The sequence below is a fragment of the Herpailurus yagouaroundi genome, unplaced genomic scaffold, assembly GCF_014898765.1.
Source record: "Herpailurus yagouaroundi ecotype Mexico unplaced genomic scaffold, PumYag 163, whole genome shotgun sequence".
Lineage (NCBI taxonomy): Eukaryota > Metazoa > Chordata > Mammalia > Carnivora > Felidae > Herpailurus > Herpailurus yagouaroundi.
Genome location: NW_024412404.1, coordinates 34,966,841 through 34,984,323, shown reverse-complemented (window position 1 = coordinate 34,984,323; position 17,483 = coordinate 34,966,841). Strand labels below are relative to the sequence as shown.

The following is a 17,483-nucleotide window of genomic DNA, read 5'->3' as shown; positions in this document are numbered from 1 at the left end:
TGTGGGCACAGAGCCCGACGCGGGACTCGAACTCACAGACGGCAAAATCATGACCTGAGCTGAAGTCGGGTGCTTAACCGACTGAGCCACCCAGGCGCCCCTCAAACAACACTATCTTCCAACATGACCTAACTGACATTTATAGAATGCTCCCCCAGTGTCTTCAGAATACACAATCTTCTCAAGTGCACAAGGAATATTCACTAAGACAAGCTATGTCCTGGGCATAAAACAAGTCTCAGTGTGCCTAGGTGGCTCAGTTGGGTTGAGCGTCCGACTTCGGCTCAGGTCATGATCTCATGGTTTGCAGTTTCAAGCGCGGCATCGGGCTCTGTGCTGACAGCTCAGAGCCTGGAGTCTGCTTTGGATTCTGTGTCTCCTTCTCTGCCCCTCCCCCACTCATACTCTGTCTCTCAAAAATAAACATTGGGGGGAAAAAAGTAAAAAACAAAACAAAACAAGTCTCTAATTGAAAAGGACTGTAATTGCATAATGTATATTTTATGACCATAATGGAATTAAATTAAAAATCATTTATACAACAAAACTAAAAGGCAACCAATGGAATGGGAAAAGATATTTGCAAATGACATATCGGACAAAGGGCTAGTATCCAAAATCTATAAAGAGCTCACCAAACTCCACACCCGAAAAGCAAATAACCCAGTGAAGAAATGGGCAGAAAACATGAATAGACACTTCTCTAAAGAAGACATCCGGATGGCCAACAGGCACATGAAAAGATGTTCAGCGTCGCTCCTTATCAGGGAAATACAAATCAAAACCACACTCAGATATCACCTCACGCCAGTCAGAGTGGCCAAAATGAACAAATCAGGAGACTATAGATGCTGGAGAGGATGTGGAGAAACGGGAACCCTCTTGCACTGTTGGTGGGAATGCAAATTGGTGCAGCCGCTCTGGAAAGCAGTGTGGAGGTTCCTCAGAAAATTAAAAATAGACCTACCCTATGACCCAGCAATAGCACTGCTAGGAATTTATCCAAGGGACACAGGAGTACTGATGCATAGGGGCACTTGTACCCCAATGTTCATAGCAGCACTCTCAACAATAGCCAAATTATGGAAAGAGCCGAAATGTCCATCAACTGATGAATGGATAAAGAAATTGTGGTTTATATACACTATGGAATACTACGTGGCAATGAGAAAAAATGAAATATGGCCTTTTGTAGCAACGTGGATGGAACTGGAGAGTGTGATGCTAAGTGAAATAAGCCATACAGAGAAAGACAGATACCATATGGTTTCACTCTTATGTGGATCCTGAGAAACTTAACAGGAACCCATGGGGGAGGGGAAGGGAAAAAAAAAAAAAAAAAAAGAGGTTAGAGTGGGAGAGAGCCAAAGCATAAGAGACTGTTGAGAACTGAGAGCAAACTGAGGGTTGATGGGGGGTGGGAGGGAGGAGAGGGTGGGTGATGGGTATTGAGGAGGGCACCTTTTGGGATGAGCACTGGGTGTTGTATGGAAACCAATTTGACAATAAATTTCATATATAAAAAAAAAAAACCAAAAAAACAACAAAAAAAAATCATTTATAGAAACTTTTCTGGCAAATTCTGAAAAACCTGAAAATTAAAAAAACACTTCTAAATAATCATTAGTAAAATAAATAACAGAAAGAGAAAACATTTTAAATGGAATGAAAAATGAAAATAATGAAACCTGTGGAACACAGTTAAAGCAAGGCTAGAATAAAATTTATAGCTTCATACACTTTCATTAAAAGGATGAAAGCCCTAAAATCAATGATCCATCTAGATTTTAGAGAAAAAGAACTCTAAAGCAAGAGCAAAGAAGTAAACAATGAACAACAGAAATAAATGAAATAAAAAACAGAAAGAAGAGGTAAAAATCTATGAAACTAAAGGTATTTATTTTCTTTTATTTTAGAGCATGTATGAGCGGGGAGCCGGGGAGGGGGCAGAGGGAGAGAGAGGGAATCTGAAGCAGATTCTAAGGCTCAGCATGCAGCCCAATGAGGGGCTGGACCCCACGACCCTGATATCATGATATGAGCCAAAATCAAGAGTCAGACACTCAACCTAGCCACCCAGGTGCCTCATCGCTGATTTTTTAAAGTAAATAACTTTATTTTAAATATCTCTCCCTGTCCTCCCTCATTCTCTCTCTCTTCCTCTCTCTCTCAAAATAAATAAATATACATTTTTTTAAAAAATCAGTGCAGGGGCGCCTGGGTGGCGCAGTCGGTTAAGCATCCGACTTCAGCCAGGTCACGATCTCGCGGTCCGTGAGTTCGAGCCCCGCGTCAGGCTCTGGGCTGATGGCTCAGAGCCTGGAGCCTGTTCCTGATTCTGTGTCTCCCTCTCTCTCTGCCCCTCCCCTGTTCATGCTCTGTCTCTCTCTGTCCCAAAAAAATAAATAAACGTTAAAAAAAAATTAAAAAAAAAAAATAAAAAATCAGTGCAATTGGAGAGCCTGGGTGGTGGCTCAGTCAGTTTAGCGTCCAACTCTTTGTTTCAACTTAGGTCATGATCTCACAGTTTCATGAGTTTGAGCCCCACATTAAACTCTGTGCTGGCAGTGCAAAGCCTGCTTGGGATTCTCTCTCTTCCTCTCTCTCTGCCTCTCCCCAGCTTGTGCTGTCTCTGTCTCAAGATAAATAAACTAAAAAAAAAAAAAAAAAAAATCCACGCAATTGATAAACTTCTGGTAAAACCAGTCAAGAAAAAAGAGAAGACACAAACTACAAAAATCAGAAATGTAAGAGAGAGAATCTCTATTCATATTCATATCACATATCCAGTAAACATTAAAAGGATAAGAGAATAATATGAACAATTTTATTCCAACAAATTCAACAACAGATGAAATGTAAAAATCTCTTGAAAGACATGCACCAAAACTGACTCAAAAAGAAAAACTTCATAGCCCTATATCAATTAAAATTTATATATACATATATATATTTTAAGTTTATTTATTTAGAGAGAGTGCACATGCATGCATGAGCAGCAGTGGGGCAGAGAGAGAGGGAGAGAGAATCCTAGTAGGCTCTGTCAGCGTGAAGTCTGCCCAAAATGGGGCTCATTCTCATGAACCATGAGATCATGACCTGAGCCGAAATCAAGAATGGGCCACTTAACTGACTGAGCCACCCAGGTGCCCCTATAAAAATTTGTATCTAAAAATTTATTCAACAACAACAAACCTTCATGTTTGGTTTCTGTCAGTGGTTCTCAACTAGAGTCGACTCTGGCCCCCAGCAAACACTGGCAACATTTACACACTTCTGGTTGCCACGACTTGGGGGGGGGGGGTGGCGTGGAGTGTGGCTATTGGCATCTAGTGGGTAGAGGCTGGAATGGTGGTAAATATCCTACATTACAGAGGGAAGTCCCCACAACAATTACCAGGCCTAAAATGTCGATAGCACTGAGGTTGAGCAACTTTGCCTTTGATAATTTCACTGGCAAATTCTATCAAACATTTAAGGAAGAAATAACATCAGTTCTGCACAAATTCTTTCATAATAGGAGGGAAAATCATTCTCAATGCATTCAATGATGGCCAGCATTATCCCAAAACCAAATTCAAACAAAAGTGTTAAAAGAAAATTACAGGAGCACCTGGGGGGGCTCAGTTGGTTAAGCATCTGACTTCAGCTCAGGTCATGATCTTGCAGCTCGTGGGTTGGAGCCCCACGTCAGTTCTGTACTGACAGCTCAGAGCCTGGAGCCTGCTTCGAATTCTAGGTCTCTCTCTCTCTGCCCCTTCCCCACTTCAGCTCTGTCTGTCTCTCTCTCTCAAAAATAAACATAAAAAAAAAAATTATAGACCAGTATCTCAAATGAAAATCCATAACAACATATTAGCAAATTGACTTGTGGTTTCTGGTCCAGCATGTAAGAGGCTTAGAAGCTGCCACTCCATTCTAAAAATAAAAAAGTCAAACAAACTAAAAAAATTATTGATTTTTCTTAGAGCCATCAGAGAAGTCAGGTCACAGGGCAAAGTGTGACCAAAATATGGAGACAGATAGGTGGATATACAGAAACGTGACAGAAAACCATGAGCAAAAACCTCTGTGGGAACAAATGCCAGAGTTGGAAAACATGAACTATAATTCTGTCATTGAAAAATTCCTGGAAGCTCAATGTGGACAGGGCAAGAACTAAAACTCCAAGAGGACCCAATCTCACATACTTTTGTGAGTTTTACCTCTAAAGGAACTCTACCAAGTCCTCACTGTCAATATCAGAGAAAAATGCCCTCAGGCTTCTAGCAGTAGCAGGGAAAAGGAACTATTCTGAAATACTCTAGAGCATCTGTTTTCCTTAACAAGGCCTGTTTTCAGGAGAAACTATCTTACCACAGCCTAACTTACCTAAGGGAAAGGAAACACCCAACTCCAGCCCACTCTGGCCATCTTCTCTCACCTAAGCAGGGACAGATACTAAGACGTACTGGTCAAGTTCACAATCCAAAAACACACCAGATCACCAAAAGACTACTAATTAATCTTAAGAGTATAGAACTTTCCCTCCCCAAACCATATTACTATTACATTACTAAAGGTCTATTTACTACAGTTCCTTTTACTTAGAACATTGTGTCCACTGTGCAACAAAAAATTATGAGGCAAAATAAAAGGCAAAAAAACAATTTAAAGAAGCTGAAGCAGCATCAGAACCAGAGTCAGATATAGCAGGAATGTTGGAAGCAGTAGGCAAAGACTTTTTAAATACTATGATTAATATGGTAAAGATATTAATGAAAAAAAGTAGACAACATGCAAGTACAGATGGGCAATGTAAGAGAAGTGGAAACTCTAAGAAAGAATGAAAAAGAAATGCTAGAGATAAAAACATTTTTTAAAGCCCTACAACAGAAATGAAGAATGCTTTAAATAGGCTGATAAGTAGATGGGACTCAGCTGAGGAAAGAATATCCGGGCTTGAGGATTTTGCTTTTTATGTTTATTTATTTTTGAGAGAGAGAGAGACAGAGCACAAGCAGGGGAGGGACAGAGAGAGAGGGAGACACATTATCTGAAGCAAGCAAGCTCCAGGCTCTGAGTTGTCAGCACAGAGCCCGATACAGAGCTTGAACTCACAAACCATGAAATCATGACCTGAGCCAAAGTCGTATGCTCAACCGACTGAGCCACCCAAACGCCCCGGGGCCTGAGGATATCTTAATAGAAACCTCCAAAACTGACCAAAAAACAAAAACAAAAACAAAAACAAAAAAACAAAGACTGGAAAAAACAAACTCAACAGAATATCCAAGGACTACAGAACAACTACAAAAGGTATATAATATATGTATAATGGGAATATCAAAAGAAGAGAGAAGAGAAAAAAGGAGAAGCAATATTTGAAACAATGATAACTAGGAATTTCCCCAAATTAATGTCAACACCACACTACAGATCACCAAGCAGAATAAATGCGTAAGAAACTATACATAGGCAGATCATATTTAAACAACAGAAAACCAAATATAAAGAAAAAATCTTGAAAGAATCACTGGGGGGGGGGGGGGGGGGAGCCTCTTTCCCTATAAAGAAGGAAAGAATTATATTCAACTTCTTAGAAATCATGCAAGAAGAAAGAAATATTTAAAGTGTTGGAACAAAAAATGCAACGGCCTAAATTTTGTATTCTGCTAAATGATCTTTCAAAAGGAAATTAAAGAAATAGAGACATAAAGACTTTTTCAAACAAAAATTAAAGGAATTTGTGATCAATAAGCTCTGTCTTGCAAGAAATGTTAAAAGATGCTCTTTAGAGAGGAGGAAAATGATATAGGTCAGAAACTTGTTTGTATACAAAGAAAGGAAGAGCATCAGGAAGGAATATATAATGGTAAAATAAAAATTATTATTTTTAGGGGTGTCTGGATGGCTCAGTCGGTTAAGCGTTTGACTTTGGCTCAGGTTATAATCTCATGGTTGACGGGTTCGAGCCCCACGTTGGGCTCTGTGCTGACAGCTCAGAGCCTGGAGCCTGCTTCGGATTCTGTGTCTCCCTCTCTCACTGCCACTCCCCCGACTGTGCTCTGTGTGTCTCTCTCTCTTAAAAATAAACATTAAAAAATACTATAAAAATTTATTATTTTTATTATTCTTAACTGATCTAACAGATAACAGCTTGTTCAAAATAATGACATATCCAATTACATCTGTATTTATAAATATGTATATTTGTGTGTGTATATACACATACATCTTTAAGTATATATGCTCATATATAAATGAAATGAATTACAGCAAGGATACAAAGGATGGAAGGGAGGGATGTGATTATATGATAAAGTACTTGGCACTATTTGTGAAATAGTATGTGTTCCTTGAAAATGAACTTGGACTAGCAGGAAATAAAATCATATTGCAAACTCTAGGGAAACCACTAATGAAATTTTTAAAAGATCATCACTGTAGAAAATCTGAAAGAATAGACAATGCCTAGAACAAGAGATTATAGCAAGGTTGTAGGATACAATGAAAGTCAATTGCTTCCCTATGTTCTAGCAATAAAAAAATGGAATTTAAAAATTAAAACACATTAACACATTAGTATCCAAGGAAATGAAATACTTAGGTATAAATCTAATAAAATATGTACAAGATGTACATGGGGAAAATTACAAAACTCTGATGAAAGATATCAAAGAAGAACTAAGTAAATGGGGAGATATGCCATGTTTATAGTTAGGAAGAGTCAGTATTGCCAAGATGTCAATTCTTCCCAAATTTACAAATTGAACACAATCTCACTCAAAATCCTGGCAAGTTATTTTGTGGATATTAACAAAGTGACTCTGAAGTTTATATGTAGAGGCAAAAGACCCAGAATCGCAAACTCAGTACTGAAGAAGAATAAAGTTGGAAGACTCATACTACCTGCCTTCAAGACTTATAAGAAAGTGACAATAATCAAGATAGTGTGGTATTGACAGAGACAGATCAAGGAGACAGAAGAAACAGTCTAGAAATTGTGCCACAAAAATAGTTGACTAATCTTTGATAAAGGAGCAAAGGCAACACAATCAAACAAAGTCTTCTTAACAAACAGTGAATAACCGGATATCCACATGCAAAAAAATGAATCTCGACACAGACCTTCCACTATTCACAAAAAGTAACTTGACATAAATGTAAAACAAAAAGTTATAAAACTCCCTAGAAGGCAGAAGAAAATGTAAATGACTTTAGTCATGGTAATGATTTTATTTTGCTATAACACCAAAAGCACAATCCATGAAAGAAATCATTGAGAAGCAAGCTTTATTAAAATGAAAACTTTTGCTCTGTAAAAGATGATGTAAGAGAATGAGAAGACAAGCCACTAACTGGCAGGAAATGCTTGCAAAAGATACCTCTGATAAAGGACAGCATATTTAGCCAAAATAAACAAAAAACTCTTAAAATTTGTCTACTGAGTTGTTCTTATTGTTATAAAATGAACAACCAAATTAAAAAATGGCAAAAGATCTCAAGAGATACCTCACTAAAGAAGATATACAGATAACAAGTAAACATAAGAAAAGATGTTCCATCTCATATGCTACTAGAGAATTACAAGTTAAAATAACAGTAAGATACCACCGCACACCTACTAGAATGGTCAAAATCCAAAACACCGACAACACCAAATGCTGGTGAGGATGTGGAGCAAAAGGAACTCTTACTCACTGCTGATGGGAATGCAAAATGGTATAACCACTTTGGAAGACAGTTTGGCTGTTTATTACAAAACTAAACATAACTCTTACCATATTGATCCAGCAATCGGAATCCTTGGCATTTACCCAAATGAAATGAAAACTTATACCCATTAAAAAAAAAAAAAAGAAAAAAAAAACCTGCTCATGGATGTTTTACAGCAGCTTTATTCATTATTGCCAAAACCTGGGAGCAACCCAAATGTCCTTCAGTAAGTAAACGAACTATGGTACATCCAGACAATAGATAAATGAACTATGGCACATGCACACAACTGAGTATTATTCAGCACTAAAAAGAAATGAGCTACTGAGCAATGAAAAGACATGAAGGAAACTAAAATGCATATTGCTAAGTGACAGAAGCCAAACTGAAAAGGCTGCATACTGAATGATGCCAATCATAAGACATTCTGGAAAAGGAAAAACTATGGAGACAATAAAAAGATAACTGATTGCCAAGGGGTTGGGGTGCTGGTTAGGATGAACAGGCAGAGCAGAGAGGATTTAGGGCAGTGAAAATATTCCATATGCTACTATAATGTCATTACACATCTGTCAAAATCCATAGAACATACAACACCAAGAGTACACCCTAATGTAAACTATAACTTTGGGTGATTATGATGGGTCAGTGTAGAGTCACTGAATGTAACAAATGTACCACACTGTGGTACAGGATGTCAACAGAGGGAGAGGTTGTGCCATGTGTCTGGACAGGACATATATAGGAACTCTCTGTACTTTCTGCTCAATTTTGCTATGAATCCAAAACTATTCAAAAAGTAGTTTATCAATTTAAGAAATACATATGTAAACCAAATCCAGCAATACACCAAATGGGTAACAACTGTGGCTAATTGGGAGTTAATCCCAGGAATAAGTTGGTTTAACAATCAAAAAACTTTTTCAACTCAGTAAGAAAAATGTCCAAAACAGACTGGATCAGAACTCTGCCTCGTCTTGATGAATGAAAAAACTAAATAGCTAGTGCCATCAGGTACTTGAGAGACATAAATTCAAATCTCTCAAGGATGATACCACCTTAGCCTTCAAATTGTTTTTTACATACAGTGCTTCAAATATTATATCCAGGACCCAAGCAAAGGTAACTAGGCACACACAGAGATAAAACAGCATCTAACAAAAACTAGCAGAAATGATTTTCAATACAAACAGACCTATAGAATTTCCAGACACTGGAGTTATCAGACACAGGCTATGAAACAACTATACTTACTATGTTTAAGGAGATAAAGGCCAAGCTTGAAATTTCAGCAGGGAACTGTAAACTGTAAAAAGTGATATAGCAGATTTGAAAAGGAACCAACCAGAAACACAAGAAATGAAAAACACAAATCTGACATTAGGAACTCAATGTATGGGGCTATATTCTTGGTACATTCTCTAGGTAATCCACTGTATTTAGGAACCAGAATCATAGACTATTAAAATAAATCTTAAAGCCCTTGTTTGCCAACTCACTCTTTTCTAATTTAGCTTCTATAATGCCTCCAGAATTACTTTCCTAATGTATGAGTTTGATGTCTCAGTACCTTATTTAAAATTATTTTGGATAAAACCCAACTCTCTAATCTGGTGGCTAATGACCTTTCACAATCTACCCTATATCCTGGATATACTAGCCTATTAACAAGTCTTGTGCATTCCTGCTTGCTCATTCAATTTCCTCTTTCTGGAATGGCTTTCCCCATCTTGTCTACCTACTACACTTCAGAACACAATTCCTAGGTCATCCCTGAGCAAAATTAATTACTCTTTCATATATACTCTTCATACTTTGTTCACAACTCTACTACAGCACTCAACATCATTAAAATTACAGAGGAAGCTTTGCCTCCCCCCGCCCCCACAGTTATACTGGAATAATTTAAAGGCTAGGACTCATATTTACTTCTATCCCAAGAGCCTGAACCATACCTATTGTATTATACACAGTCAATGTAAGTCAAATAAATTATGTATGTATTGAAATAAAAGCCAATTTTAGAGAAGAATCTAGAATCAGTTCAAGAATTTTGTTCTTCAATTTCTGCTAGAGAAAATGCTTAGAGTTTGCTAACATGAGGTCACATGGTGAGAGCTGGCAGAATGGTATTCTGCCACACTCTAATGCCTTGGGCTCTGTAGCTAAAGGGTTCTACCAGAAGGAAGGTGTACTAGGATGGAAACGTGAGAAAAGATCAGACTATGGGTTCAAAGGGAGGGTGGCAGGAGTCTCTGAATAGCTTCTTAAAGAAGAAAAATACTGGAACTGGGGAGAAGAAACAATAAAATAGGAGCTTCTCTTCCAAAGACAACATGAAAACCAAAACAGCCTGACACATAAACTGACTTGACTTTGAGTTTCAGTAGACAGTGAGAACACCTCTCCTAAAGGAGTTAATGTTAAAACTGCATCGCCAAATAAACCCTCATGTTTCAGTATGCTGTGAACAGTTTATAGACAGCCAAAATAATGCTTTAGAAATGGAAGTAACTCCCCATGTGGACATCTCTACATGTGTACCCAAGATAAAGAGGCTCTCTCACACAACAACTTGATCCAAGAGCTAGGGAAACTATCATGCATGGAGTAAAGAGGATAAAGCCAATTATGATGTTTTGGCTGATTCTAAATTTTATTCCAGAAGCTGTGAATTAGCAGAAATAAAATCTGCCCCATAATTCAAGCTTAAATGAAACCTTGGGGTAATACATTTCATTGCCCTTTTGCATACAGGAATGCCTCAGTAAACTTTATTTTGGTAGTTATTAGCACAATTTTGTTTAGTCTAATTTGATGCCTAACATAATATACAATTCTGACATAAAGACAGAATGAGTATAACTTTTAATATAACTTTGATATTCAAACTGTATTTACGGAATCAAATAACAGGTAGTCAGTATTTACAGACTGTAACCTCTTCCCAAGTCTATTTCTCTGATAATAGAAAAAAAATTTTCCCCAAATCCTACCCTATTCAATTTGTGAGAACTTACTGCTTTTATTCTTTTAATTTTCTTTAACTAACATAAGCTTCTCTCTTAGGGCTTATGCTTTTCTCCTCTCCAAGAAGCAGAGGCTGAGCTATTATGAATTCCTCTCTCAATTTTCAGACCATACAAATTAGCTTTTATAAAATCAATTTATTCACACATAAAAAAGACCTAATAATTTATCATTAACTATAAAATAATACATGCAGCTGGAAAGGTAGTTATTCACTACCTTCTCAAGGTGACATTACATTAGGTAAATAAAGGTGAAAATAAAACACAAGGGTGTAACAATTTCAAGGATTTTTCAAAAATAAATTCTGCATATAGTCCAGTTCCTCTACAATTTAACCACAAAGGAGATAGGTACTTTATGAACTACTCAAATTATACACCAAAGGTATCTATGTTTAAGCATAATTAAAGCCAACAAATTGTTTTCAAATATTCTAATGCTATACACACCAATAAAATTATTAACCAGAATATTAAGCTCTAACACTTTCACAATGTTATATATTTAAGTACTGCTCACAAAGCTCACATATTCTAGTCCTTTCCATGTTATTGTTCCTGCAGTAAAACGTTTCAAAGGCAAAGGTTGAACTGAGGAGAGTAACCTATTCTTTTAGACTTTCAGATGCTCAGATTAAGAAATTCGTTAGTGTCTTAAAACCTTTTTCCCTGACCTGTCAAAAGTTATATAAAAGTGATTCAACCATCCAACTAAAACTTCACTCAGAAAAAGACATGAGTGATGAAAAACTAGAATCATCATCTAAATACTACAATCTTATTTTCTCCTTAAAGATGCCAATATAAAAGTGTCTAGCAACAAAAGGTCACTTTCTACTAAAATACTGTCAGTTTGACATAAATGGGGTATATTCAATTTACTATGCAATCATGTTACAATTATACATAACATGGCTCATTTGTAATCATTCTTACTTGCAGTTTGGAGGTCATAAGACAAGCTATGTAGCTATATTCCAACTTTGGCCTATTAATTTAGGAAAACCAAAAACAGGTCAATTGAATCACAATATAACTGAAATACTATTTATAATTAATAGATGCAATTTTTAACATGGCTCACCAACAGGTTCAAAAGGCCACAAGCAGGAATTTCACACCTACAAGAGAACACATGTGATAATCCTCATAAAATAATATTATGAATATTCATGTGATTTGGGAACTGATTCAAGTTAAATGCCAAACTTGGGTCAGTTTGACTTTGCTAGTATCCTAAAATGATTTTTATGTTGCTTTATGTTAACAGGAAAAGCACTAAAATTGATCAGACCTTTAATAAATTTACTAGAAGAATAAAATTTAAAAAAAATACTTAATCTACAAATATCTTTCACTTATGAAGTTCATGTATCTCTAAAAAGCTGTAGGTGCAAAACATATGAAGTTAAATAAGGCAAAAAAAATTATATATATAGTGACATTCTATTCTTGGAATGAGTTATAAAAATATATATAACACCATATATATATATAAATATATACACACAAAAATAATTATATGTGCTTCCATACAAAAAAAGAATTTTAAAAGGCCTAAAAATGTGAAGGGAAATGAAACATATCTTCCTATAATGATTTATGTTTTATAAAGAATGTAATCATGTATAATTATTAAGGAAGAAAAAAAGTTTGTAAATCAAACCTTTACTTTTTCTATATAGTTTCTTTATAATCTTATAGATGTCTTTCTACCAGAAAGAAAATTCTGGCCCAATAACATTCATACTCAAGAATACAGCAACTCCCTTCTGAATATCTGCTTTAAAAAATATATATACTATGAAATACTACTATTTTAATCTCCCAATAAATCTTACTATTTTGCCACATTCAAAAAGCAAGTAAGGAATGCTTAAAAAGCCCAAAGGAATGTATTTTTCCTTTGAATTTTTAGCATTGACTCACTTTTTCAGGCACTCTTACACTGCAATTACTAGCTACCTTCATTTTCTACAGCCTGAATAGCATAAGGCCCTACCTTAAAACATGAAAGATGTGTCCTAACATTCTTCATGGCTTTACTGATATCTTCATTTTTGATTTCTGGCTCCAAACATATAATATCCATTCAAAAGGAGTACATGGTAAAGGGTCTCAAATATATTTTTATATTCATGTTTTACAGAGTTTAAAAGTCACGGCTGAGAAAACACGTTTTCAAGCAGGAACAGAGACACAAAGTTATAAATGTGCTGTTACCAATAAAGAAAATCATGCCCACCTTGAAAACGACAACTGCAGGGAAGAGGACAGCAAACTCAGACAGATGGGGAGTAAAGGACATACAGAGAAAGAGAGAAAGAGAAAGCAAAAAGGGAGAGGCAGAAACAGGTTCAATCACATGGGAGACACAAATTTTGAGGGTGGACACATATTTTTCTTATTATGAAGAACAAAGACTTCATGACCCACCATACCTCCCAGAAAACCACCAACCATTAAAAAGGTACCAAAATACACAATAGTACCTACTCATCACTGGAAAGGTCAAAAGTTAAAAGGAGCAGCTAGCATCTGTAAAAAGCCAGACAAAGGACTAGAGAGGAGAGCAACTGCATTTCAACTCGACTCCCTCTTCCCATATGAAAAGTTGTTCTTTTCCTAACCACTCATCAAATTTTCACAGAATACATATGAAAAAGACAGAATATGACACCTTAGCTTTCCAAAATGAAAATAGCTGACTAAAAGTATACAACATATAAGTAAACAGATAATTATCCAACCAGTAATTTATTTAGAGACCTATCGCAGAATGTTTGCGTACATGAAGATAAAAGTATGCACATGCATATTTAAGGTAAACTACCATAAAGTCAAAAATACAAACCTTCAATAGCAAGACCACTGTTTTGCCTCTAGAGGGCGAACTTGGTCTTCTGGAAAACTCTAGACAAGAGAAGTTACTTTCAGACTTTACAAAAAGTTAAAATTTAAGATGTCGAGATAGCAAAGATTTCCAAACTTTCTTGGTTAACAGTGCTCTTAGCGTACCATTAATTTTTTCATGGCTCCCCCTAAACCAACAGAAATACTTAAATCATTCTAGGTATGTCTAACAATTTAATAAGGATTTATGTCCTAACACTTTGTAGCCATTTGAAAACACAATACACATAAATTAAAGGAAAAAAGGTTTTCAAACTTAAATAACCACAATTAATTACTAATTGGAAATGTATGCTTGTTGTGCACTGTATCATTTCACAAACTTTGAAATCAGATTGGACATGATCATGCTCATTTCCTGTTAAACACTGATTTTTGCCCAGTATCTGATTTTCATTACAGCAGTCTTAGAAAAACCAGATTCACAAAGATATGATGCCATTTAATGTTGAAACTGTGTACAATCTCAAGCTAACAGTCTGCACTGTATCCAACAGATGTAGAGTAATCACGGAGTCAGCCACAGTTTCGCTGTGCCTAAGCTGCAGCACATGGGGTGCTTGGGCTCACAGCTTGGAAAACACAAACTACGGTTTCAAATCCCAGCAGCTATATAAACTAGTCAGTATTTTAACTGTAAATAAAATTAACTATAACAAATGTTTGTAAAGATCTAAAAATTATTTTCTTATATTACTTGGGAAACCAGTTTTTCTTTGAGCAATAAAAGGAATACTATTAAATCCTTAATGGAAGATATTTTTTCCAATTTGAATGATGATTATTGTCTTAATGTAATAATTTTTATACATACTTGTTGTGTTGAATCTGAAAGAGGAAACAGGAAATGTATTACGTACATATCGTCTTCTGAGCAACAACTTCTAGGAACTTAAAAATGTCTGCAACTGATCCAGTCTCACTGCTTTCCAGCCTCACTGATCTCCTAATACTAATGAAACACTAGTTCAGGAGACAAATTAGATCTGAAAAAAAATTTTTTTTTTTTTTTTTAAGTAGGCTTCATGGCCAGCGTGAAGCCCAACACCAGGTTTGAACTTACCACCCTGAGGTCAAGACCTGAGCTGAGATCAAGAGTTGGATGCTTAAGTGACTGAGCCACCCAGAAGCCTGAGATCTGAAATTCTTAAGAACTTCAGAATAGGGATATTAGTACAGCTATTAGAAGAACTGGCTCCTAAGTTACTAGAAACAGATTACACACCCACTTATTTCACAAAGTCCTTGGTTTAGGTAGAACACCAGAAAAGTGACCAAAGACAAAGTTCAACCTCAAAATCTACTCAGTTTTTGCTTTCTATGGTTTTATCAATTGACATCTCCCTATATCCATAAAATCTGTGCCACTGGCAAACACCACAATGTTCAATTAGAAGTCAGAATATGTGGTAAGAGTGCTTAGCGAAGAAGAAAAACAAAACAAAAAACCAAAAAGCTATCCAAGGAATAAGTACGAAAAAAAAATCACTGTACCATAAAACATAACTGAAAATATGTGCATGTTTTGTAAAAAGATTTAAGGTTACTACAAATAGCCAATAATCCTCAAATTTTATATGTAGGAAAATATAAATGAAATGTAATGATTATCAAGAAAAAAATACTTGAAAAGCTAAGACAAACCACATGGCAATATTAGTACTTACCTGTTGAATGATTTTGGAAGTTTTCTGAAGATTCTCTCTGGGAGGGACTTTACCAAATAATTTCCAACCAGGAGCACTATGGACAACTGATTTGAGTTCCTTTGTCCTTTTCGGAAAAAGGTTTCTGAAACAGAAAAAGTTACATGAATTGTGTTTTTTGTAACCAGGGTACTACTTAATATTTTTTTATTTTTTATTTTTTTTAATGTTTATTTTTGAGGGGATGGGGGAAAGGGCAGAGAGAGAGGGAGACACAGAATCTAAAGCAGGCTCCAGGCTCTGAGCTGTCAGCACACAGCCAAATGCAGGGCTCAAACTCCCTAACTGCGAGATCATGACCTGAGCTGATGTCACGCTTAACCAACTGAGTCACCCAGGCACCCTTTAATAATTTTTTTGAAGTATATTTATTCCCAAGACAAATACAAAATACTTTTAAATGAAAAAAAATTTTTTTTAAGATTTTCTATTTTTAAGTAATCTCTACATCCAATGCAGGGCTCAAACTCACAACCCTGAGATCTCTTGATTGCGTGCTCGGTTGACTGAGCCAGCCAGGCACCCCAAATGAAATTACCATAAAACCTTGGATTGCAAGTAACTTGTTCTACAAGTGTTCCACAAGACAAGCAAACATTTCTAATAAATTTTAACTTGATAAATGAGCGATGGCTTGCAACAGGAGTGGTATGTGACATCGAATGTCAAATGACCACCACTGAGCCAATGGTTCTTGTAATTCACATCGATATACAAGTGCTTTAGATTACAAGCATGTTTCCAGAATGAATTATGCTTGTAAACAAAGGTTTTACTGTATCTCTACTACTTACACTACTATTAGACTAATAAGCTGAATTAAGAATACCTGACTTATAAAGAAATATTAGAAAAATCATCAACAAAAATACTAGATAAACAAATTGGGAACTGTAGAAAATGACAACTTTAAATAAAATGGAAACATCTGCTTTGAGTCAACTACAAAGAATACTAGAATTGACTGTATGTGTACTTGACAATAAAAGTCAAGAATTTGAGAAAAAAAAAAGTTAAAGAGAACCTGTAAACAGATTGTTGGGAAAATACTAATTATTTTCAGTAACAATTTGTTATTGTTGCAATAAAAGGTCATCTAATGATCCTCCACTGCTATAATACAGGTTTATATAAATTGTTTTCTTATGGCAGGTACGTACTAGAAAGCTTATTGCCAAAGAGTCAATATACAGCCAAGGAAGAAAGTGTATCTCTCACTTAAGTCTAAAGAAAACCTGCACAAGGATCAAATTTTTATCTATCTCCAGGTACTTACCAACCAAATTAACTATATTTTGTACACGTAAGCAGGACTGATATTTAATATATGTATCCATCAATAAAGCATGACCAGGGCACCCTCAGAAAGGTACTGATGAATCCAACTGAATAGGAACCCTTTTTATAAGCTGTGATATAAATAGTCATTAAGAAAAATTTTAATTTACATACAGTAATAGTTACAGATTATCTGAAGTCCTAAATAACTTGGTTTATGTACAAACCATCATATATGTTATTTAAAAAACAATATTGTAATAAGAAGAAGTTTAGATTTTAAAGCATAATGTTAAAGCTATTCTTCAAGTTTAGAAAGGTAAAAATGAGCTCCTACAAAAGAATGTAGGGTAATTAATCCATAATAAGTTAAAGAGACACTCTCATTTTCTTGGGTGTGCCATGGAGGTGAACTGACAAAAATGTACAGTAATTTCTACTTAGGGTACTCTGGAAGTTTCATCTCAGGGACAATATCGAGTGACTCAATTTTCCACTTAATAAGATCTAGGTTGGAGGGGTGTCTGGGTGGCTCAGACAGTTAAACATTTGACTTTGGCTCAAGTCATGATTTCATGGTTTGTGGGTTCGAGCCCAGCATTAGGCTCCACACTGACAGTGTGCAGCCTGCTTGGGATTCTCTCTGCCTCTCCTTCTGCTCCTCCCCCACTCATGCTTTTTTCTCTCAAAAATAAACGTTAAAAAAAAATAAGATCTAGGTTGGAGGAGTGGTATATTTATAACATACAATTTCAAGCCTCAAAGGATGGCCTATTAATTTAAATATTTGATATCTTGGGGCGCCCGGCTGGCTCAGTCGGTTAAGTGTCTGACTTCAGCTCAGGTCATGATCTCA

General features: G+C 35.9%; 1 protein-coding gene across 7 annotated transcripts in view; it reads right to left on the bottom strand.

The window, feature by feature from the left end:
- TBC1D12 (TBC1 domain family member 12) overlaps nt 1–17,483 on the bottom strand; it is a 117,698-nt gene that overhangs the window by 66,396 nt on the left and 33,819 nt on the right. For 3 of the 7 annotated variants that reach the window (XR_005793576.1, XM_040485912.1, XM_040485911.1), the window contains exon 2: nt 15,311–15,434. The exons of 1 other annotated variant lie outside the window; for it this stretch is intronic. Coding sequence is in view for 2 of the 6 variants with exons in the window: in XM_040485912.1 (XP_040341846.1) it covers nt 15,311–15,434 (124 nt within the window). In the remaining 4 variants the exon portion in view is untranslated. Of the gene's footprint in view, nt 1–8,952; nt 9,005–11,814; nt 11,852–13,584; nt 13,602–15,310; nt 15,435–17,483 lie in introns of those variants that run through there. 3 more of the 7 variants (XM_040485914.1, XM_040485915.1, XM_040485916.1) reach the window with 3 other exon arrangements.